Below are 25,349 nucleotides of genomic sequence, written 5' to 3'. Positions count from 1 at the left end.
GTGAACTATTTGGAAAAACTCAATTACTGAAAAGGCAATCTTTTCATATATATCTATAAACTCAACCAAATAAGCTATGTTCTGAGTGATAATAATTAGTATGTTTATGAATATTATATCCTATGTATGTATTTATTTATTTTTGAGACAGAGTCTGGCTCTGTTGCCGGGGCTAGAGTGCTGTGGTGTCAGCCTAGCTCACAGCAACCTCAAACTCCTGGGCTCAAGCGATCCTCTTGCCTCAGCCTCCCAAGTAGCTGGGACTACAGGTGCTCGCCACCATCCCCGGCTATTTTTTCTATTTTTAGTAGAGACGGAGTCTCACTCTTGCTCAGGCTGGTCTCCAACTCCTGACCTCAAGCGATCCTCCTGCCTCAGCCTCCCAGAGTGCTAGGATTACAGGCATGAGCCACTACTCTGGGCCTCAGTCTTTATTTTAAATGCCTTATAGTCTGGGGATGAGGCCTGAGTGTAACGACAGATATGCAAACAAATACTGCATATGCCAAAATATAAGGCAAGATTTTATTTATTTATTTTTTTTTATTTTTTTATTTTTTTTGAGACAGAGTCTCACTTTGTTGCCCGGGCTAGAGTGAGTGCCGTGGCGTCAGCCTAGCTCACAGCAATCTCAGACTCCTGGGCTTAAGCGATCCTACTGCCTCAGCCTCCCGAGTAGCTGGGACTACAGGCATGAGCCACCATGCCCGGCTAATTTTTTTATATATATATTTTTAGTTGGCCAGATAATTTCTTTCTATTTTTAGTAGAGACGGGGTCTCACTCTTGCTCAGGCTGGTCTCGAACTCCTGACCTCGAGCGATCCACCCTCCTCGGCCTCCCAGAGCTAGGATTACAGGCGTGAGCCACCGCGCCCGGCCAAGGCGAGATTTTATTCCTCAAAAGTCATTTCCCAGAAGTCACATTAATATGCCCGGGTCCAAAGTGAAAGGTGTCCTTACTAATAATCAACAGAAGAAAATAAACTATCAAATAGAAAGAGAAATAAACTCACAGTACAACTGCCCTTTGTTTTGTTTAATTAAACAACTGTGGCCTAACTCGTTATCTCTAAGAGTTGTTTCTCAGCCTTGAAGATCCCTAAGCAGACAGTAGGGGTATGAGCTCTCCGCTCCAACTCTGCCTCAGTTCCTGCCAAAAACCAGACTCCAAGGACTCAGATAAGCCAGCCTCACAGAGAAAAGAGAGAAAACAAGGAACATCTACAACAGCTTTGCTGCTGCTTCTGTTATCAGTCTACTAAAGCAGAGGAAAAAAAGCCATTTTTACCCTTTAAAACTCCAAGTGACTTTCTCTTAGGGGCCCCACATTTCTACTTCATTTGTGTGCCATGGCCACTCACTCACTCACTCTCTTTCGTGCTCTCTCTTTCTTTCCTTCTCAAAAAACTAAACTTTTACTTCTGTAATCCTAAACTCTGTGTGAGAAATCTTTCTCCACTCATGTACGAATTTCACATCCTTTCACAAAGTCTCTCATAATATAAGACATGCTTTCATTTACTTTTATTTTGAACAAGATACTATACATTTCTTTTAAATCATCTCAGTTTTTTGATGCTTATGGAGATAGTGATAGAACAAAAAAACAACAGAGGCAAAGAAATTCAACATGGATTTAATCATTATTTCCTAGGAAAATGAACATACCATTGCAGGAGCTGGGTGTCACCGTGAACAAATTTTTTGATCACTTTAAAAAGTGAAATAGGGCTGGGCACAGTGGCTCATGCCTGTTATCCTAGCACTTCAGAAGGGCAAGGCAGGAGGATAACTTGACACCAGGAGTTCGACATTAACCTAGCAACACAGGGAGAGCCCCTCTCTAACAAAAATTTAAAAATTAGCTGGATGTGGTGGCACGTGCCTATAGTCCTAGCTACTCAGGAGGCTGCGCTGGGAGGATTGCTTGAGCCCAGGAGTTAGAGGTTATACTGAGCTATGATTGTGCCATGGTACTCCAGCCTGGGTGACAAAATGAGATCCTATCTCTAAAAATAAATAAATAAATAAAATAAAAAGTGAAATGGCAAGCAGATACATTGCTGATACACAAGTTACTCCTATAGGATGAATGAAAACTGAACAAATGTTAAGCCAATGGAAATGAGAATACCATTAATGGATTAAAAAGGACTATATCATCAACCTTTTATTTATTTATTTATTTTTTTAGTTACAGCATTTAAAAGTTTTTGGTGGGGAGCGACTTTCCCTATGTTGCCCAGGCTGGCCTTGAACTCCTGGCCTCAGGTAATCCTCCCGCCTTAGCCTCCCCAAGTGCTGGGATTATAGGTGTGAGCCACTGTGCCTGGCTACAAACTTTTTAAATGGAAGTAAAGATAATTTTGTTCAGAAAAACTAATGTTTAATAAAATCAGAGAAAATTTAAAAAGTACCTCTAAATTCATATAATTCATGTATTTAAACATCATTTGATATGAATAATTAAATTAATAACAAAATGCTATAAGAAGATATTTAACCATTACATCTATAGTCCTAAAAGTTTATGTATTCAAGTTGGCCAAAACCTTTTTTTGGATTTTCTTATAGGAAAATCGGAGTTTTGCCATGTATTTATGGTGAGGCCCATAAAATGTTAACAGGTGTGAAAATGTACTATGAAGAATGAAAGGAAAAAGGAGAGAATGGTCCATTCTGGACAGAAGGGTTAAAGATTTCATAAGAGGTGACGGCCTTTGAACACAGCTCCCAACTTCCTTCTCCACAGAGTAAATCTTTCCAGCTCTTTTGTTTCTTTGATACTTTCTTTCATACCTGGAAGTAATATTCTAGCACTATTTCTTTTTTATTTTTCAGTTTTAATCATTATCAGTTTAATAGATCCTGTTAACTTCTGTTTATGGAAAATGAGGACTTGGTATCCTATCACAACCACCCCTACCCCCACGTATGCATGCATACTATTCTTCTCCGCCAGTCCTCCCAATAGAGATATTCTCACTTTGGTTCAATCAATATACAGTACTTAGGTTATTATGATCATGCAAATGCTATTCACGGCCAAATAAAAACTATAGCCAATACTTACAAAGTGTTGTGCTAAACACTGTTTTAAATATACGTAATTGATTTAACACTCACAATAACCCTAAGTTGTTAGCCCTATTCCCATCTTCACTTTACAGATGCAGTATATTATGATCATTTTTCCTCTCTTTTACAACTTTTTGTTTTCCCTGGAGTTAAGAATCTCTCTCTTTAGATCTTTTCTTTTGGACAGATTCCCCAAAGATGATTCTTCCAGTCTCCTGAATGAAAAGTATAAGACTGGGTAACAATGTTCTGGGAGCCAACTAGAAGCAAGCTGGGAATTTTAACATTCAAGTATGGACACTGTCATTTAATCCTCTGTTTTCAATACAATATTCCCCCCTCACCCAACTCCAACTCCACTTGACTGTACCCAGTGTCCCTAGGCCAAAGACTGTCTTCGTTTTACCCATTCTAGAAAACAAATCTCTAACATTCTGCCAGATGTACGTGGGGAGAGGGAAGGCTGTTACCCAGTTGTGCACTCTGACATTGAGACTGGAGGGATCTCTTGCTCATTAAATAAACCCTTCTGTTTTCAGCCCCTCTTTTAGAAGTACCTAGTGCTGCTAAATTCCCAATCTTTGAAGATTTAGTCAGGCAAACTGAGCAGCTCCTCACAGCTCTCCCCCGGCTGCAGGCTTAGAATTCAAATTTTTGAGAAGCCAAAGTTAGTTTCCAACCATCCTTTTATTTTCTGGCCTCCAAAATTTTATTATCAACACAAACTGTCTTTTTTTACCTTATGGGATAATGCATTTAAAAAATTCCTTTAGTGTGGTTTTAGTGGGTGTTTTAGGAGGAGGAAAGATAAAAGCATGTATTAAGGTCTGCAATCTTTAAGTGGAAGTCTAAACTAAGATTTGAAATATGAATAGGTACATTTGCCAGGCAGGGTGAATAATGAACAAAAGCAAGGTATAAAAACAAGGTGGCCTGTTTAAAGTAATTCAATAAAACTGTATGACTAAGCAGAAGCGGTATATGAGTAGCTCTAAGAGTTAAGACTAATTCAGAGCAGAAAAAATTTATAGGCCAATTGAAACTTGATACAGTTACTAACTCTAAGCTTTAGCTATAAAACATTTACCTAACAATCCCGAGAACACATGATACAAAAATAGTATTTCGAACAGTATTCCTTGGAAAGGCATTATATAGAGGGGGGAAAAGTTTCTTAGTAAAACATATTTGGGAAACATTAGGTTAAACAAGTTAAAACATATTTCTTTCCTATAAATTATTACTGAGCATTTAATATAGTAACATGAACTGTCATTTTACAAGAAAGGTAGTTTCTGGTGTCTTTCAAATCCATACGACCACAGAAACACTTTGAAGAAACTGTTCTACCATGTTACTTATTACCTTACTGCTTGATGTCTTTCCGGTAAGGTTACAGACATTCTCCAGGAGCCCTAGATTTCCTTGTGCATCAGTGTAAGATATTTGACCACAAGTAGGATGCCACGCCAGACCACAAATTGCATAACCTTTCTCATTTTTCACCCTAAAAATTAAAAAGTTGGTTTTTAAAATACTGTCAAGAAAAATACAAACTGTACATTTCTTTACGTAAATTTTAGTTAAAATGAATTCTGACAATCTAATAGCTGTGTATTTTCATTCTGACAACCTAATAACTGCAAATTTAAAATGTTTCATAATAAAACAGAAAAAAACTAATAGAAATGAGCAAAGAAGAGACAAAAGATACACTAAATCATACCTTTCCATGCAGTCTTTGGTTTCCACATTCCATACTATAATTAAGCCATTAATACTACCTGCAGCTAAATATTGCCCACATGGAGACCAGGTTACTATATTGAGGGTCTATAAAGAAAAATAGTTAATAAATAATAATTTGGCATAATTTGAAATTAAACATTCACTTTATTACTCAATTCAAATTTTATATCCCTATTTTATATTATTTATATCATACACAAATGATAAGATAAAGCTTATTTTTTAGCTTTCTTTTTTAATAATATTTAACTATCACTAGCACCTATTACTTTCTTTACCAAGAGAAAATTATACTGGCCCAATTTTTTTTTTTTGGTGATAGCGTCTTGCTCTGTTGCCTGGGCTAGAGTGCAGTGGCATAATCATAGCTCACTGCAACATCCAACTCCTGGGCTTAGGCTCAACTGATCCTCCTGCCTCAGCCTCCCAAGTAGCTGGGACTATAGGCGTGCATCACTAGGCCCGGATAATTTTTACATTTTTTGTGGAGATGGCATCTTGCTATATTACTCAGGCTGGTCTCGAACTCCTAGGCTCAAGTGATCCTCCTGCCTCGGCCTCACAAAGTGCTAGGATTATAGGCATGAGCCACTGTGCCTGGCCCTAGCACAATTTTAAAAGCAAAATCCAAAAAACATTATCATCCTAGAAAGAGAGCCAATACAAGGCATCCTCTTAGCAATCACTATTAAAATAAAGAGAACCAGTAAGTGAAGTGAAACTTAGTAAGCTATTGCTGACCTATTGGGCTTATATTTCCTTAATTTTGAAATGTGTGTATGTGTGTGTTAGAGAGAGAGAGAGAGAAAGACAAAGAAAGAGAGAGACCAAAAACCTTTCTTGTTCTAATTCCAGAGTCTACGATCATAGGTCTTAATGAAACTCACTTAACAATAAAGGCTAATTACTGATAATTCAAGAATAACTTGTTCCAGGCTGGTCCAAAAGTAGTGAGTTATCTCACTTGATTGTTCATAGTCAGTTACAGATTGAATTCCTTGTTCTTCTACTTTGCCCCCTTCTCACTACTGCACTTGACTAGTCTTAAAAAAAAAAAAAAAAAAAAAGGAATAACTCGTTCTAACACTATGCTAGGGTTAAATTTGACTTCTTATGAATTAAAAAGATCTTCTTATTAAATCTCACAAAGGAGAAAGGTCAGATAGGACTTAGCAAAGACCTATCTAGTGTCCAGTTACCGATCAAATAAAGAAAAGATGAGACATGCACGACAGTCTGAAGTTGTTCTCAACTTCCAATAATATTTAACTGCAACTATATTTAGGCAAAATATGTATTAAATATTTCCTATAGTCTACTGAAAGTGTCACTTATAAAACCTACCTGAGAGATGAAATTATCTGAAAGATCAAACTGATGACTCCAAGTTTCTCTTCTATATAGCTTAACAGATTTTTCGACAGGAATTGCCAGTAACTATCAGAAAAGATTTAATAAAAGTTTACATTAAATTGAATTTGAAGAGGAAAAAAGGCAGAAAATACATCCAAATAAATTTACAGACGTAAAAACAAATTTGGTGTGTGTGTGTGTGTTTTTTTTTTAGATATGGGTTCTGACTATATTGCCCAGGCCGGCCTTGAACTCTTGGCCTCAAGCAATCCTCCCACTTCAGCCTCCAGAGTAGCTGGGACTCCAGGCACACACCATGCCTGGTACAAATTTATATATTTTTTCTCCTCCCCCAACAAATTTGTATTTTAACTGGCAACTGACAAAACTCAGAAAATTACTGAAAAATTTGGTAAGCAAAAACTAGGTGATAATCACTCTCTTGCTTGCACTGAAAAACAAAGAATTTGTAGTTACTAGTATTTTTAATTATTTCTTAAGGAATCTAGGTCCTTTGGATCTAAAAATTCATCTCATTTATTGGAAGGAAGTAGACCCAGAATCCATTGAATATCTTAGAAAAAGAAAAAAAGAAATTTATCCTCTTACACATTCTTCCAAAGAAACAGATTAGGAGAAAAACTAAAACTGTGTATCCTTCCCATGTTTATCCAAAAAAATTATTAACAAACAGTAAAGCTATGTTACTTTTAATTTTTAAAGTAATTAATTAATGTTTTATAACCAAAGAAAAACATATACTAGATTTCCTTGCGTTCAACTATCACTTTATTATAAAATGTACACTCTTAAAAGTTTATATGACACAAAAAGGTACATACTCAAAGTCTCATTCCCATCCCCAAATCCTATTTCTACTGTCCAATGGCAAATTAAGTAGACTACACAAGAATGCATATGTACATATATAAGTATATATATATATATATACACACAGACCTGTAATTTTTAAAATTAATAAACAGTAGCATCCTATCTATACCTACAGTTCTACAGCTTGATGTTTTTTACTTAACAATATATCTTGAAGATTATTCCATATAAGGATATACAGATATACCTCACCCTAAAGGTTCAGAGAAACACTGTATCTATATGTATACAGAAATACCATAATTTATTTAACCAGCTTTCTATAAATGAATATTTATGTTTCCAGTCTTTACTGTCACAAACAGTGGTGCAACATTTTCATTATACATACTCTATACTGTGCATGTATGAATATGCTTATAGGATATATGCCTAGAAGTAGTACTATTAGTCATTTATTCTGATAAAAACTGCCAAACCCTCTTCCACACAGCATATACTCAAACTTGATCTTTGACTATCTCTGATAAATGAAAACAGGCTACCACTATAGTTTCAATTTATATTTCTTTTAGTATGAAAGATTGCATATATGTTCATGTTTAAAAGCCAACTATATATTTTTTTCTATACACTGCTCATGTCTTTGTCTATTTTTCTACTGGGTTTTTATTGATTTGTTAGAACACTTTGTATATTAAGGAAATCAGCTCTTTGTTATATTGTTTCAAACTTCCCCCCCCAGTTTGTCATTTCCGCTGAGACTCTATAATATTTTTATCATGCAAAATTCTTTTATAGGATTAAGTTTGTTAATCTTCCTTTCTGAAAAATTTCACACATAAAGTTGAAAGAATAACATAGCAAATACCTATAAAGAGATTCATCGCATGGGAGGGAGCCTCCAAGACGGTCCTCAATGATTTTTCATCTCCTGGTATTCATGCTCTTGTGTTAATACAATTTACTAAATCTCCTTTTCTCTACCTTTATATACACTAAATTCCCATATACCTTTGGATCTATTTCTCTAATAGACACATGTCTATTCATGAGTCAGTAGCAAATTTTTAATTTCTATACCTTTATGTTTTAATATCTTATTGGACCAGACTTTTCATCACTTTCCTTTGTCTAAATCTTCAGTTTCCACGTGGACTTAGAATCAGTCAATTTGGTCCTCTCAAACATCTTATTCATATTTTGTATTTGAATGCTGTCAATGCTGTCAAAACTATAGATTAATTTAGGGAAGAACTGACATCTTTATTTATATCAAAAATTCCTTTCTAAGAATGGGATATATGTTTCTATTTATCCAAGTCTTCTTTAACTCCTCTTGGTAGCATGGCAAAGTTTTCTTTAGATAGATCTTTCACATTTCTTGGTACATTTAACCCCGGTTATTTTATCTTTTTCTTTCTTTCTTTCTTTTTTTTTTTTTAGAGATAGGGTCTTGCTCCCTCTGTCACCCAAAGCTGAAGTGCAGTGATATGGTCACAGCTCACTGCAACCTTGAACTCCTGGGCTCAAATGATCCTCCCAACTCAGCCTCCCAAGTAGCTAGACTATAAGCATGCACCACCATGCCCAGCTAATTTTTAAAAAATTTTTTGGTAAAGATGGGGTAGCACTATGTTGTTCAGGCTGGTCTCAAACTCCTGGCCTAAAGCAATCCTCCCGCTTAGGCCTTCCAAATTGCTGAGATTACAGGCCTGAGCCACCATGTCTGACCCGGCCTATCTTTCACAATTAAAAGTAAATGCATTATTTTATTCCACTATATTTTCGAAATGGCTACTGTTTATATACAGAATGTTATTGGTTTTGTACATTAATTTTGCTTCCAGCTACCTTACTGAATTTTCTTATTAATAGTAATAGTTTTCTCCCCCATTTGACACTCTTGGGATTTCCTTGTATATAAGCATTTCATTTGCAAATAATGAACATTCTCCGTCTTTCTTTCAAACTCCACATATCTTTCTGTTTTCTAACTGTATGGCTTAGTACCTCTAAAATGTTAAATACTAATGGTGACAGTGGACATAACAAGATTATTTCAGTTATTCCATTAAGCAAGAATGTAAAGAAAAATACAAAATTAATTAATTTACATAAAATATACACTTTAGAGGGAATCTTTAAAAAGTTGAAATATTTCTTAAATCATTTCAATATTAATTATTTGGCTTGGGGCTCTAAAATTTATAAACCAAATGAAACAAAAAGTTACAATTAAAAAACTATTCTTACATTCAAAGTTGACAAAAATTGGAATAAATACTTAAAACAAATGTTGAAAAATAAGAGTCACTTACTTTTCCATTTTTGGGTTGCCAAGCAAGTCTGCAGATTGATTTTGCATTTATCACATCATTGCATTTTTGTAGCAGTGGCCAACTAATAGCACATGTCTGATTTTTTAAAAAAGAAAATTTATTTTCCTTTATGAAAATTCCTCCTAAAATATATGCAGAACTAAATACATTTAATAGGTCCTTTCTTCAAATTGATACATATTTCAGAAAAAAGCAACTTTGTGCACTTTAATTTAATTATAATAATACCTGATTTACCTAAATTGCTTAAAGCCCTTCAGAGGTATAAAGAGTACAAATCTTAAATAATTAAATTAGGTAAAAGTACTTCCTGTGCAGAATAAGCAAACATACTCAGTGAATAAACATATATACAGAAAACCCCAATATGTTAAAATCTTAAAGTGTCTATAAAAATAAAAAAAAATTTAAAGGTCTACTATAAGACATTAAGGTATCAAAGTCAGTCTTTCTAAATAGCTCAAGAATAAGGGGAAGGAACTATGGCTACTAAGGCATATCTGCGGGGGATATTTTTCTTGTCAGTCACATTATCTCTAGAAATGCCAAGGTATCTCTGATTGCCTCGGGAAAACTTAATTGTTCCCTCTGCCAATCAGAGAGCACTTTCTTTCATACCTCCTTTAAAATCTTTATCAGGCTAGGTTAAGTTACATATTAGACTTTCCAAATTAAGTGTGGCCAATGTCTTATTTTATTTTTGTATCCCCAACATCCAACACAAGGCCCAACACATGGTAGTTATCTTGTAAATACATAATAATTAAATTTACTGCCTTGATTTACAAAGCTTAAAAATAAAATATTAATCTGTCATTCTCCTTGTGATTTGGTACAAAAGCAATTAGTCTTCAATGTATTTTCTTTTGCATTAGGTTACTATGGAATTTGATCACAAAAACATTAATGCTACTTAAAGAACGCCAAAGAAAAACAATTACTAATTTGGCCCAATAATACAATATGTAAAACCCAACATACGATAGAAATGAACAAAAAGTTTTAAATTTAAATTGATGATTTTACCTGATCTGAAATTTGCCACACTCTGACAGATCCATCACAACTAGATGATGCCTGCAGGAACAAATAATAGATTTTTAATAATATTATATGAAAATACTACATGGAAACTGGTTCGGTTGATTAAATCAATCAGCCTTTTACCTACTGGGTGAAATTTTCTGCTAATTCTCTTACAATTTTTTAAACACATGCAGGAAAAACACAAAAAGAGAGGGAAAAAATAATTACCAGAAAGATGTCCTTAGGATCAAAGGAAAGACTTAAAACAGGGGCATCATGTCCTCGAAATGTTTTCTGTTGGCTGCTGTCCATCACATCCACAATTTTGACTAGGAAATCACTATAAACAATAAGGAGTAATGCATGTGAATAAATGCCAACACTAAATGCCTCTCCTAAAAGCTATGAACCAAATATTTCAAAATCACAAGAGTAAATGCTATAATTTCTCTATAGCAACTTATAAAATTTGGCACCCAAATTTAATGACTTATCTTTTAGTTTTGCTCCATTAAAGATGCTGAAAACCCAAGTGAAGATTTCCCATTATGTTAAAATACAAATACTTCCTAACTGGCTTCTTTAGTTACATTGTAAGCTTCTATTATTTGCTAATCTAATAACAGCCGCACCACTTAAAAAAGTACTATCCCTTTCACTTCATGTCAGCAATTCAACCAATTATATTTTTTTCCTATGAAAAGCATCAAGGGAAACTGTAAAAATTCTGGTTGTACAGTCCAAATTCTAACTAAAATAATTTTTTAAAATATTGTATCAAGCGATCTTTTCAGTATTTATTGAATAGGCCATCTGTAAAGCAATGTATTTCAATTCACAAAGAAGCACAAGTTTGTCTTCAAAAACCTTTACTAAAGGCTTGAATATAAAAATGAAGTAACAACAACAAAAAAATAAAGTGTCAGAGTCCTGAAAATATTACCGCGAAACAAATGAAGGAGGCCTTTTTTTCCTAACATTATTTCCTTTTCTGATGTCAAAGAGCCTTACCTAGATCCAGCAGCAATTTTAGTACCATCCCCATTAAAGACCACATGGTTTGCATTTGTAGTGAAGCGAGTCAATATACCATCTGGAACTCCTTCAGGAAATGTGTGCACTTGAATAGTATTATTAGAAACTGCAGTGACCAATTTTCCATTCTACAAGAAAAATAAAGGTAAGAAACCGGCAAAAACAAATCCAAATCAATTGGGAGTCTCTTCATAGTTAAAAATCCAGTAAAAAAAAACACAAAAACTTAAAAATGTAGTTCATATCAAGGGAAAAATTATCACTCAATGTACACCTTTTCCTAAAATGTACATTAGCAAGAAAAATTTGCTAGCTTTAGAAAACTTAATTTTACCTTCACCAGCCAATCTTTTCATCTCTGATTTTTCTTTTACTTTTGGCAAGAAAAATATTTAAATAGTATTTTTATGGATCCCAAGGAGACTAGAGAGTTTTTCAGAGAAAACATAGCTAGTCTCGAGGAAAGAGGGCATCAGAAGGCATTGCCGTAATGGCTACTATAGTAGTGCCCTATGTTTCCACAATAAAATCATTATATGTCTTTTTGTAGGGTAAAGTCTGAATGCAGAATCCATGCCAGAGACTGGAGTGATGTGTCTACAAGCCAAGGAATGCTAAGGATTGTCACAACCACCAGAACCTAGAAGACAAAAATGGAACAGAGTCTCCCTCAGAGCCCCAGGAAGAGTCACTCTTGCTGACACCTAGAATTCACTTATTGTAAATTAAGCCCTAATACTGGGATTAGCAATATTTATCATCTTTGCCAATCTGATAGGAAAAAAAAATACCCATTGTTGAATTTGGACTTCATTGCTTATTAGTGAGATTTAGCTTATATTTAATGTATGCTGGTCATTTACACTTTTTCTTCTGGGGATGTACTTTCCATTATATATGATCATTTTAAAAAGAATATCAAAATTATCTAAATATCATCTCATCTACCTTAAATGAGCCTGGTTTAGAAAAAATATGAATCCTATGGAAAGATTTTTGTACCCAAATACAATATACTCAAGTTAAAAGTCGTAACAATAAAAACCTTAGGGGTTTGTAGATACTGAATTTCCAAAGTCCTTCTGAACATGTCTTCATTCTCAAAGTAACCTACATCTCATTCCCATGTTTCCCACACATGAAACATCAGAAAAATGGAAATATGAATATATATTGGAAAAGTTAATGAAACATTCCTTTTTTCTAAAACAATTCCTTCAGTTATCTTAATTAGTGAATATCTTAGTCTGTTTTGTGCTGCTGTAACAAAACAACACAGATTGGGTAATTTATAATGAACAGAAATTTACTGTCTCATGATTCTGGAGGCTGGAAAGTTCAAGAGCCAGAAGCCAGCATATGGAGAGGGCCTTGTGGTTGTGTCATCCCATGACAGAAGGGCAAAGAAAGGACAAGAGAGTGCAAGAGGACCAGACTCTCCCCTCTACAATGAACCCACTCCTAAGATAATGGCATTAATCCATTCATGGGGCGAGAGCCCTCATGGCCTAATCACCTCTCACTAGGCCTCACCTCCCAACATTGTTGCATTGGGGATTAAGTTTCCAACACATGCTTTTGGGGGGACACATTCAAACCATAGCAGTGAGCTAAAAACACCACTGAGATTTCCCTTGAAGGAAAAAAGGGAGCATTTAAATCTTTCTCAAAAGAAAAGTACAATTTTCTTACATATATTTTAATTGGTTTACTATTAATACCCATTAATCACTTTTAACAAACCATTCAGAGTTTACCTTTGAAAATTGTGGGCAAGTTATGGCATTATTATACATTTTAAAATATTATTTCATAAGAGAAACAAAAACAATACATCTATATTCAAAACTTCCATAAAAGCATTTTTCACCTAAGCATAAAAATCACATGCCAGGATCATTTCGTATCAATTGATGTAATTGTTTTTACTACCTTCAAAGCACATGAATATGCTTTTTCTCCAACAGTAATGGACTTAGGATCATCATCATCTAAGTCTTCCCAAATCCTCACATCACCATCACTTCCACAAGTCACAATACAACTGTGAAGGAAACATATACATTAAAAAAGTCATCCAGTTTCAGGCATATTAACTTTTTTAGAATGCTACCTTTACATTTATCATTTTCTAATAAAATCAAAGTACTAGCCAATATTTTTTTCTCATTTTATACTCATAAACCTCAACAACAAAGAGTACTAACTTCCCATTCCGTAAAATAAAAGGTGAGTTTAATGCTCTCTACAGTTCATTCTTGGCATAAAATTATTTATTTGTAATAATGTGAGAAAGATAAGTGTGTAATCTCTGAAACAGCAAGGACCATGTCTACCTTGCTCACCACTGTATCCCTAGCACCAAACAATCTCTGACACAGAAACCTTAATAAATGCTTGTTGAATAAATAAATGGATGGATGAGCTCAATTATCCAAAGGTGACTATTCAAATGGATGTCTATATCTATCATAACTTGTTTTAAACCTCTCATCTTCCAAGTGCTTTTATTCATTTTGTATCCTAACCAGACACATACAAAAAAGCAAATAAAAATACAAAATATAACATATATAATAAAATACAAAAATAATATATGGTAAGTGGCAAAAAAGGAGCCATATAAAGAACTACAGATGTTCAATAGAAAAAGATTAATTCCCGCCTATTCATAAGAAAGGTGGTATTTACACTGGGAAGTCAAAGGACAAGTAGGACTGAATATGTCGAGACTGGTGATGAGGGCAGTTCCAAACAGGAAATCAACCAAAATATGAAGTCAGTAAAGCATGGAGGTGTTTACATGGAGCAGACAATCCAGAAAATGGTAAGGAAAATGAAGACTGGCGTTATCCTGTTTAGGATAATCTTAATGGCAGACTCATACTCGTCCAGGATATTCCTAGTTTATGCATCCAGTTGGTTTGGCATTTGTCCTGGATTTTTTACTTTAAAATATTTTAGTATCAGTTGCATCAAAATTGGCTGGGGTGGGTTTGGCGGACCTCTCCTTTGCATTTCTAGCTTCTGCCATGGTCTTGTTCAGTAGTGTAACACACATGAAACGTGTCTCACTGTAACACATGGCTAAATCTGAAAAATGACCAGTGATAACTCATTTCCCGTTTCTAACCCTTTCTTGATGCAATATAATTAACAAATCCTTTCAAGGACAACATGTGAGGCATTCACTGATAAAAAACAAACTGAATTCAGACATAAGCCCCCAGAGATAGCTACTTCTTTCAGTCTCCAGTGGTGATGGAGAAGTATTTCATGTTGCTGTTCCTACGGACTACTTAGTGCATCAGCAGGTGCATGGGGGGGATGTACCAAGTTGCAGGAGCCAGCTGGTAGGGCCTGTGGGAAATTATAGTGAAATTAATGAGAAATGTAGGCAGGAAATAGAGTTAAGCAGTTCTGTGAAGAGCTTCTAAAGTAGTCTGAACATTCTTCCTAAGTGGTTTTGTCATTTACTGTCTCAAATAACAATATATAAATTTTATTGTTTGGCTGTGCTTTTCAAATTTTGGGGAAAAAAAACAACACAACCCTTTCAGTAGCAATAAGCTAAAAAAATACATCAAGTACGTGTTTAATAAAAAAATTAAATATTAAATTTCTGCTTCTCAGGAAAGTTGGTAAGTATAACTTGAACAAAATGTTAGTGGACATTTACCACGGGGCTATAGTGATAACACCATCCACAGGAAAATCAGAAGATGAAAAACTCCCAAAGAAGTATCTACTTTAAAAGTTAGTCATTATCTTGAGAAGACTGCCTAAAAACTGCACTTCTATAGCTGCAGAAAGTGAGTTTACATTTTGTCAAGCATAACTCTTCAGTGTTGTCCAACAGAACTTTCTGAGATGACAGAAATGGTCTAAATCTAGTACAGAGCAATTAAAATGTGGCTAATGTAACCGAGGAACTGAATTTTTCATTAAGTTAATTTTAATTAATTTAAATATAAATAGCTGCATGTGGCTAGTAGCTACTGTATTACACAGTGCAGGACTAAAACAAATATCAGTTGTTCTAAACTAATTTTGCTCATTTTTCATTCCAAGTTTTCTACTACAAACATAAAAAGTGACTTAATGTGTTGTATCCATTAGCAAAAGAAATTTTCAAGCAGTTAAATGATACTGACATTATATCCATGTCATCAGGGGTTTTAAATAGAAAATCAGTGCCTCTGATTCTTATGAGAAAAATAATGTATAAAAAAAGAGAAATGAAATTTACAACAAAACAAAACAAAAATTAGTCAGATTAATTCCAATAACGGTTTAATTTTCCCTTCAGTTCATGGAAACAAAGTAAAGCTTCTGGAAGCTCATTCTGTGGAAAGTGAAACATCTGACATTACTGAGAATTCTATCTAAATTCATTGAAAAGTTTAATGCTAAACATAAAATTCTTAATTTTTAACAGTAATACAAATTTTGGTAGTGCACAGTACTATAGACAAAACAATGTTTTTAACTATATCAAGAAATCTATGAAACAAAAAAGTACTTGGAATTAGAATTATAATTCATGATTGTGCCCAAATGAGCTGTGACATAATGTGCCAAATAAAAAAGAAGCCATACTTGTCAAAATTTCAGACAGTTGTATTTATATCCAGAATAATTGAACAACAAAATTTTTGTAACAAACTAATGCTAAATACACAAAAATACTGGCATTGTAGGATGTGCTTTCTCCCTCTGCTGGCCATCATCAGTTGGATTTTTAAAATCTTTGAGTTTTGAAGAGTGACTTTATGAAACAATCCAAGTGTCCTATAGTAATGGTATTATAGTGTTATTAGAAACAAGTCCTCTAAATCTTAGTTGCATTTAGTTCAAAACAGTAAGAAATCTTCTATCAAAGCATTCAACTTAAGCCTTTGAAGCTTTTAGGGAAATGCAATTAAGGAAAACAAACCTTATGCACAGGAAGACACTGAAATTTATCCCTACAAAAGCAAATAAGAATTGAACAAATTATACATGAAAAGCTGAAATGGTGAATGATTTAATTTTGAAATTCTATAATTGCACTTTGACTTGTGGAAAGAATCTTTTGATGGAACTCCTATTTTTAATTGTATAAATTTATGTTCTGTGCCAGAATGAAATGAAATAGAGTAGGCCTAAAATCCGTGAAACATTCAAAAGAATCATAGACAACTTGATGAATTTTTGTCTTTAAAAATATTGAAGACTCTATCATTGAAAAAGGGTACTCTGAATGGAGATAAAAATACAGATCCTATAAAAATACTGAGGCTAAAATATTTACCCTTTCAATTAAAACAAATTCTTAAATACTGTGATTCTTCCAGTTAGTAGAATTTGCTCTGAGCTTGCCAAGTACCTTAGAATGCCTAATAAGAGTATTTTTCTCAGTGAAAAATGTTATGGTCTAAAGCAAAGAACTGAAAATCTCATTTCAAATTTATTTCACATAAGATGCAACTCTGAATAAGACTGCCACTAATTTTATGAGAAAAATAAAAATAACATTGTATTTAAAAAACACATTTTTCAAAAAAATAGCAATACTATGAGATAGGCTAAAAAACTTACTAAAATATGTGAATATGTACTAAGAATGATTATTCTAACTTATATTAATGTTTAGATTATATGTTAATGTTTAGATAATCAACATAAATGTTTTTGTTTTTTCTTAGGTAAATTTTGCCAATTGATATATTTCTAATTTATATATTTATACCTTTGTTTCAAATTCCCAAAATTATTGGCATAAGAGTGTTACTATAGTCACATGATATTTTGAAGCCTCCACTGTACCTTTTTTTATCCCTAATATTGCTTTATTTGTGCCTTGTTTTTTTAGTTCATGAGTCTTGCTAAATCTTTGTACTACTAGTTTCCACCCCAAAAAAACCAGACTTTAGTTATCACATATACGGGACTTGCTTTAAAATAATAAAGTAAGAAGTAAAAGAGTTACTGAGAATATACATAGAAAAAAGCTTGACCACAGTATGGTAATTATTAAAGGAGAGTAAATAGGGTTCATTACACCATTCTCTCTTATCCACATGTGGAAATTCCCACAATAAAAACTAAAGAAAAATAAATAAAATACGGAAAAAAGGTTTTGTTAATGTCACAAACATGTTTTTTAGAAAAAAATGTTTTGAAATAGTTTTTTAATAGAAATATTTTAGAGAACAAAATAATTTGCCAGTCAATAAATATTTCAAAAAATTATAACTTTAATTATTTTTAAATCTTCTTCCTCATTCTTTTTTTTTTTTTTGAGACAGAGTCTCGCTCTGTCACCTGGACTAGAGTGCCATGGCTTCAGCCTAGCTCACAGCAGCCTCAAACTCCTGGGCTCAAGCAATTCTCCTGCCTCAGCCTCCCGAGTAGCTGGGACTACAGGCAAACACCACCACGCCCAGCTAATTTTTATATTTTTACTAGAGGCGGGGTCTCACTCTTACTCAGGCTTGTCTCCAACACCTGAGCTCAAGCCATCCTCCTGCCTTGGCCTCCCAGAGCAGAGGATTACAGGCGTGAGCCACTGCGCCCGGCCCATTTTCCTCACTCTTAAAGTTGTCCTAGTTTAGATGATAACAAGAAGACAACTGTAAGTTTCTGAGCAGAAGGACTAATTCTATTATGCCTTCATCCTCTTTATGAGGTAACTACAAGAAGTCAGTGATTACCAAGGCATTTCTAACCACCTGGACTCTCCATCCTCACAGAGCAATGTTCCTTCCTCAATCTGACCACCTCCCTAACAAGTGAGTCTCATGGTCAGTCACCAACAAAATCCCTATATCCTCAGCTTTTTTTCTGATCAGTCCTCTGAGGTCACTGCTCAGCCCTCTTAAGGGGTGGCTGATTTCCTTTCTACCCCCCCCAACCCTGAACCCTTATTGCACTTCATTTACTACTTCCATTCTATTGCCACACCCTACTCTCTCTCTCTCTCTCAAAAAAAAAAAAAAAAAGCCTGAAACTGCCATTTATAGAATCCTAAAGAGAAATCCCCATTTCCTAAGGATTTTAGCACTTGGCTCATCGTTACTCTCTCCAACAGCACTATTCTTATCATAATTCTTGGTATTTTCAACATCCTTGTAGATGAAACCACCTGATACTCTTGCCTTTCCTCTAATGATCTTAGACTCCTACGGTCACAGCCTAGACCTTGTCTTTACCAGTACCGCATCTGTTTCTTAATCTCAACTTCAACCATCCTAATCACTTCTTTTTTACCTTATACCCCTAGCATCTTAATTCCAATAATTTTAAACATTCTATTAGGATCCACAATTCATTGAAACTACTTTTCAGTCTCTCACTCCCTTCAAATTCTTACATCCCTCCTAATCTGCCTTAGATTCTAAGTCCGTAATTAACATCATCCTTTACATCAACCCCTAGCCCTCTATCACTCTGTCACACTAACCTTGGTCAAATCCAACTCTGCCTATTACCACGTTTTCACTACCAGAGCTACATATGGTTGGAGGAAAACATCAACCAGGTTAGCTAGCCTTACTTTAAATTCATTACCACTTGAAGTAGGCCTTTGATGCTACCCAGCAATCCAACTGTATTTCCCTAGTCCATTCAACTTTCTCTCTTCTATCTCACACCTACTCTTCTTTCTTCAAACTTCTACCTCCTATCCCACTCTCAACTAATAATTTTGCTTCCAATTTCACTCAGAAAACAGAAGCGATCTACAGAAATTGTCCACATGTTCTCTCCATTCCTCCTAGGTGCACCTTCCCTCCACATATAAATTTGACATGTTCCCATCTGTGGCCAATCTCTCCCCCTTGTGATCCTGTCTCTTCTCACCTACTCAAATACATCACTCCAGCAATTCCTTCTCTTTTTACTATAACATCAATTTATCCCTCTCTGTTGGATCATCTCTACTCATATATACAAACACACACACATACACACACACACACACATATAATGTTACCTTTCTCATCTTAAAACAAAAACAAAATAACCTTTCCCAACCCCACATGCTCAGCCAACTACCCTCATTTTGTGAGTGTCATCCTCACTAACTCCAATTCTTCCCCTTCCATTCTCTTGAATCTACTCCAACAAGACTTCTGTTCTTACCACTCTATAAAACTGCTCAGGATTATCAATGGCCTTCACATTGCTAAATTTAATGGTGAATTCTCAGTCTTCAATTCCATCCAAAAGGAGCATTTGGCATATTATTTCCTCTTCATTATAATACTTATTTGGCTTCTAAACATCCTTCTTGAATCTTGGTTCTCTACTTGTCTAGCCACCGCTTCTTAATCTCTTTAGCTGGATATTCCTTCCCTAACTTAATCTCTCTTTTGAAGTGCCTGCCCTTGAACCTCGTTTCTTTTCTAAATTCACTCCCTCCCTAGGTGATTTTATCCAAGTTCATAGAATTAAATATCATCTATATGCTGACAATTCCCACATTTAGATACACACCCGGAATCTTAATCCTAAACTCTGAGAGGCATCAGCTAAAGATGTACAGTTGATCCTTAAACAACATGAGGTTTAGGGACACCAAAAATCCACATATAACTTTTGACCCCCCCAAAAATTTAACTAATGGCCTACTGTTGGACAGAAACCCAACCAATAACATAAACAGTCAATTAACACATTTTGTATGTTAAATGTATTACATACTTTAGTCTTACAATAAATTAAGCTAGAAAAAAGAAAATGTTATTAAGAAAATCCTTTGGGCAGATGGGAGCGGGGAGGAGAGGATGGGTATATACACACCTAACGGGTGTGGTGCACACTGTCTGGGGGATGGACACACTTGAAGCTCTTACTCAGGTGGGACAAGGGCAATACACGTAACCTAAATATTTGTACCCCTGTAATATGTTGAAATTTAAAAAAAAAAAGAAAATCCTAAGGTAGAGAAAATATATTTACCATTCATTAACTAGAAGTGGGTTGTCATAAAGGTCTTTATCCTTGTCATCTTTACACTGAATATGCTGAGGAGCAAAAGGAGAGGCTCGTCTTGCTATCTCCGGGGTGGCAGAGGTGGAAATGTAAGGGGATGCAGGTGAGGCAGGCACACTCAGTGCAACTCTATGGAAATATATCGTAATTTCTGTCTTTTTTTCAGTTTCATTTCTCTAAAAATGTTTTTATACAGTACCAACCCTACTTCCACCATTTGCTTTAGTTTTAGTGCCCGTAGCACAGAAGGGTCCATGTTGTAAATGAAGTCAAAAGCAGGCTTGAATAATTGGAGCTCTCCTGACAAACTGTCTAATGTCAATTTGTTTCCTGGCACTGCTTCTTCTACATCTTCCTTATCATCTGGCACTAGTTCAGAAGCACTCATTTCCACCAAGTTATCTTCTGTTAATTCCTCTGATGTGGTGTCCATTAGCTCCTGAATTTCTCCGAGATCCATATCTTAAAACCCTTCACCCTCCACCTTTTTTGCCATATCCAAATCGCTTTCACGATTTCTTTGACTGGCTCTGTCATAAATCACATGAAGTCATACATAACATCTGGACAGTTTTCTCCAGCAAGAATTTATTGTTTCGGGATCGATGGATTTCCTTTTTGCTCTAATTTGTCCATCTTGAGAATCATGGCTTCTGTTGTAAAAACAATGACATCTTCCATGGTGTAATCCTTCTAGACTTTCTCTCTATTGGAGTTCTCTTCTGTAGCACTAACAGTCCTTTCCGTAGAGTAGTATGTGTAATGAGCCTTAAGTCTATATGACCTCCTGATTTACAGGCTGACATTGTGTTTGGGGGCCAGTAGACCACTTCAAAGGCGTCAAACTCACGGAATTCTGGGTGGCCAGGAGCACTATTGAGTATCAAAAGAACTTTAAAGGCAGTCTTTAACTGGCAAGGTACTTCCTGACAAACCATTAATGAATCCAATCCAGAAAAAGTGTTTTTGGCCGGGCATGGTGGCTCATGCCTGTAATCCTAGAACTCTGGGAGGCTGAAGCAGGAGAATCACTTGAACTAAAGACCAGCCTGAGCAAGAACAAGACCCCATCTCTACTAAAAATAGAAAAATTAGCTGGGCCTTATGGTATATGCCTATAGTCCCAGCTATTCGGGAGGCTGGGGCAGGAGGATCACTTGAGCCCAGGAGTTTGAGGTTGCTGTGAACTAGGCTGATGCCACGGCACTTTATTCAGGGCAATGAAGTGAGACTCTGTCTCAAAAAAAAAAAAACAAAAAAACCAGGAAAAGGGTTTTCATTGCTCAGGCCTTCCTGTTAAAAGACTGTCAACTGGTGTTTATTTTTTCCCTTCAAGGCTTAGGGATCAGCAACTTTATAGATACGGGCAGTCCTGATCATAAACCTGACTGCATTTGCACAATAGTTAGCCTATCCCTTCAGCTTGCTTCTCTTCCTTCCTAATAAATGTCCTTTTGTGGCTTTCCCCCTAAGAATAGGGTCCTTTCATCTGCATTAAAAACACATTCAAACAAATATTCTTTCTCCTCAGTGATTTTCTTTATGGTGTCTGGAAACTGATCTGCTGCCTCTTGGTCATCAGAAGCTGTTTCTCCTATTATCTTGACACTTTTTAAGCCAAATCTCTTTCCAAATTGTCAAACCATCCTTTGCTGGCATTAAATTCACCAGCTTTAGATTCTTACCTTCCATTTGCTTTAAGTTGGTATATAATAACTTCACGTTTTCTCAAATCTTATTAGAGTCTATAGGTATGCCTTTCTTTTTCCTTTTTTTTTTTTTGTTGAGAAAGAGTCTCACTCTGTTGCCCAGGCTGGAGTGTAGTGGTGCAATCATAACTCACTATAACCATGAATTCCTGGGTTCAAGTGATGCTTGCCTCACCTCCTGAGCAGCAGGGACTACCACGCCCAGCTAATTTTTTAATTTTTTGTAGAGATAAGGTCTCACTATATTGTCCAGGCTGATCTATAACTCCTGATCCTCCTGCCTCAGCCTCCCAAAGTGCTGGGATTATAGGCATGAGCGACCGGCCCACCCTACAGGTATTCCTTTCTTATAGCATTCCTGCATCCAAACAAAAGCTGCATTTTGAACAGAAGATACAAAGCTATTTCACAAAAAGTGCAAGGTTTTCACACCTGCTGGCATAGCTGCAGCAACAGCTATGGCATGGCTTCACAAATTTCCTTTTTTTTTAAATCCAGCATAATACTACTTACGCTGGATTTGCTTATCTTGAAATGGCAGGTAATTGCAGTTGCAGACCTCAATCTATAGTACATCAAGGAATTCAACTTTTTCTCATGTAGTAACTTTTCCCTGCTTCTTGGGAACACCTTCAGCATCACTAGTGGTATTTCGTATGGGTCCCACAGTACTATTTAAGGTTTACAGTACTGCACTAAACACAATGAAAAATACACAAGAACTATGAGGGATCACCTTTTATTGGGATATACAATTTACTGAAAAGACAAACTGCTCACATGGAAATGATTAGTGTCACACATTTCAAGGGTATATTCAGATACTTGCAAAACCTGAGCTCACTGAAATAGCAACAGGAAGTGGCTATGAAATTATTATAGTACAGTATGTACTGCTGTTAATTTTATGCAGTTATGATTTAATATTGCATCTTTACACTTGTTTACATTTCTCTAGAGTGCAAATGGTGCCATGTATGATGTGTTTGTGTGTATAAGTTTTGATAAATTTTAACTTTTCATAATAGATTTGCATATATTGTATGGTAGTAAATGACAAAATAGACTGCATCTATACATATTTTATGCATTCATGACATACTTTTTCTTATATTTTCCAATATTTCTAGGCAACATGAGTTTTTTCAAACTGTTGCAAATCTTAAAAAACTTTCTAATATATTTATTGAAAACAATCCACATATTAAGTGGACCCTCAAAGTTCAAACCCATGTTGTTCCAGGGTCAACTGTACATTTCTATCTCTAGCTCACACTTTTCCCTGAGCTTGAGATCCATTTATCTGTCTTTACCTCTCTAGCATAGTATCTCAAAGAAATCCCATACTAATCATGTCCAAATGCAAACTCATAATCTTCACCTCCTGCTCCACCTCTGAAATATGCTCCTCTTCAAGTGTTTCCGTTATCTGTAAATGGCAGTACCATTTCCTCAACTGTAACATCCAGAAATGCGTATGTTATCCCTGTTATCCTCTCTTTCCACCTTAATGTTTGACCCATACTATTGACTTTACCTCTTAAATATTTTCTGAATGTATCCTCTTTTCTCCACACCCTCTACTCTAATCCAAGCTTTCATCACACTTAACCAAACTAATACAGAAACCTCCTAATAGTCATTCTGTACCCGCTATTGCTCCTTTTCCAATTCATCCTTCATCCATCTTCTCAAAAAAGAATCTGATCACATCTCCCCTCTGCTTCAAACCTTTAATACCTTCCCACTGCTTTTAGGATTAAAAACAAGAATTCTTAATAAAGCCCAGAAGGCCTTGAATAGGACACCCACTGCCTACCTTCACAGATTCATCTCTTTTCAATCTCTGCATCACTCTCTACACTTTAGCATCGCTAGCTTTCTTTCAGTTCTTTGAGCATACCATGGTCCCTGTCCCCACTAAGACTTTACACAGTGTCCCCTCTGCTTGAAATACATCGCTACACCACTGCCGCCAGCACCACCTATCTTTATACTTAATGCCTACTCAATCTTCAGATCTCAAGGAACATTTTCTCAGAGAAGCCTTCCCTGCCTCCTCAAACTAGATCAGCTTCTCATATATGCTTATCATTGCACATATTACTTCGTATTTCTAAGTGTATTTCTAAATATATTTGTTTTTGTGATTAATGGTGCTCAATGTCTGTCAATCCAAAAAGACCTTAAGCTCAATGAAGGAAAAGATCGTGCCTTGTTTGCTCTATCCTATCTCTAGACCCCAGCAAAGTAGACACACAAATATTTTTTCAATGAATCAATCAATATAGGAGTGAAAGTGGAAGCCACACAACTGGACAGTACTGCATAGTAATGGGTTTAGAAGGATAAGAGAGACCAGAAGAACCCTAGGAAAATATCACTGTTTAGGAATCAAGCAGAGGGAAATAAGTAAAAAAAAAAAAAAAAAGTCAGAAAGTTAAAAAAAAAAAAAGCAGCAAAAAAGGAAATGGCATCACTAAAGCTCAGGGAAGATACCATACCAAATACAACAAGACACTGAATTTGACAAGTAAGCAGTATCTAGTGATCTGACAAAATCAATAATGTGAGACGCAGAGAAAGGGAAAATATGGGAGGAGAAGCTCGCATCTAACTCCTCTCGATGACTAACTTTTCTGATATACTGAAACTACCATGACGGTCCGAATCAAACAATAAATCTAAGGAATTTTAGATTTTAACATTATACTTCTCTATCTGCATGAGTCATTTTTGGCTGACTGCACATACGATGTAGGAGAATAAATGCTCTAAGATATACACCTGAAACATTCTTTTTGTTTCTCAAAGAACCTTACCTCCCAGAATCATCAAAACAGACATCCGTGTGCCCCTCTGTATGTCCATATCTCATTGGCTTCTGTGTAGCCGGCATCTTTTCCTACCTGGAAATGTTTTATAAAAGCTAATTTTATTATTTTAAATGAGAGAAAAGCCAGGCGGCTTAAGGGGAAGAGCTTAGTCTCCTCCCGGGCATGCCCTCCGCAGCCCGGTGTTCCGCAGCCCCGTGTCCCCCACCCGAGTGGCACCAGCAGGATATGGCAGAGGGTCTGTCAGACGATAAGCCGGGAAGAGAACACGCTTCTCCTTGGTGGGCGCTGGCAGCGAGAATGAGGACTCACCCGGGTGATCGAGCCTCCGCGACCGAGGGAAGGAGAGCCGCAAGCATCCGCGTACAGCTGCTTCCCGCGCTCGGCCGCGCTGCCCACATTGCGCCTGCG

At 35.7% G+C, this 25,349-nt stretch overlaps 1 protein-coding gene across 3 annotated transcripts in view; it reads right to left on the bottom strand.

Annotated features, from left to right (window-relative positions):
- Positions 1–25,327, bottom strand: part of WDHD1 (WD repeat and HMG-box DNA binding protein 1) — a 66,364-nt gene extending 41,037 nt beyond the window's left edge. For 2 of the 3 annotated variants that reach the window (XM_045566827.1, XM_045566812.1), the window contains exons 1-10: positions 25,251–25,327; positions 24,927–25,013; positions 13,352–13,463; positions 11,396–11,547; positions 10,613–10,724; positions 10,385–10,435; positions 9,338–9,433; positions 6,174–6,266; positions 4,807–4,913; positions 4,446–4,587 (exon numbers count right to left, since the gene is read on the bottom strand). In XM_045566827.1, the coding sequence (XP_045422783.1) occupies positions 4,446–4,587; positions 4,807–4,913; positions 6,174–6,266; positions 9,338–9,433; positions 10,385–10,435; positions 10,613–10,724; positions 11,396–11,547; positions 13,352–13,463; positions 24,927–25,003 (942 nt within the window). In that variant the 5' untranslated portion in view covers positions 25,004–25,013; positions 25,251–25,327. The remainder of the gene's footprint in view (positions 1–4,445; positions 4,588–4,806; positions 4,914–6,173; positions 6,267–9,337; positions 9,434–10,384; positions 10,436–10,612; positions 10,725–11,395; positions 11,548–13,351; positions 13,464–24,926; positions 25,014–25,250) is intronic. The other variant, XM_045566819.1, reaches the window with a different exon arrangement.
- Positions 25,328–25,349: the final 22 nt, after the last annotated feature.

This window comes from Lemur catta, chromosome 1 (genome assembly GCF_020740605.2).
Source record: "Lemur catta isolate mLemCat1 chromosome 1, mLemCat1.pri, whole genome shotgun sequence".
Lineage (NCBI taxonomy): Eukaryota > Metazoa > Chordata > Mammalia > Primates > Lemuridae > Lemur > Lemur catta.
Note: the sequence above shows the minus strand (reverse complement) of the source record. Positions and strands in the feature narration are given on the sequence as shown.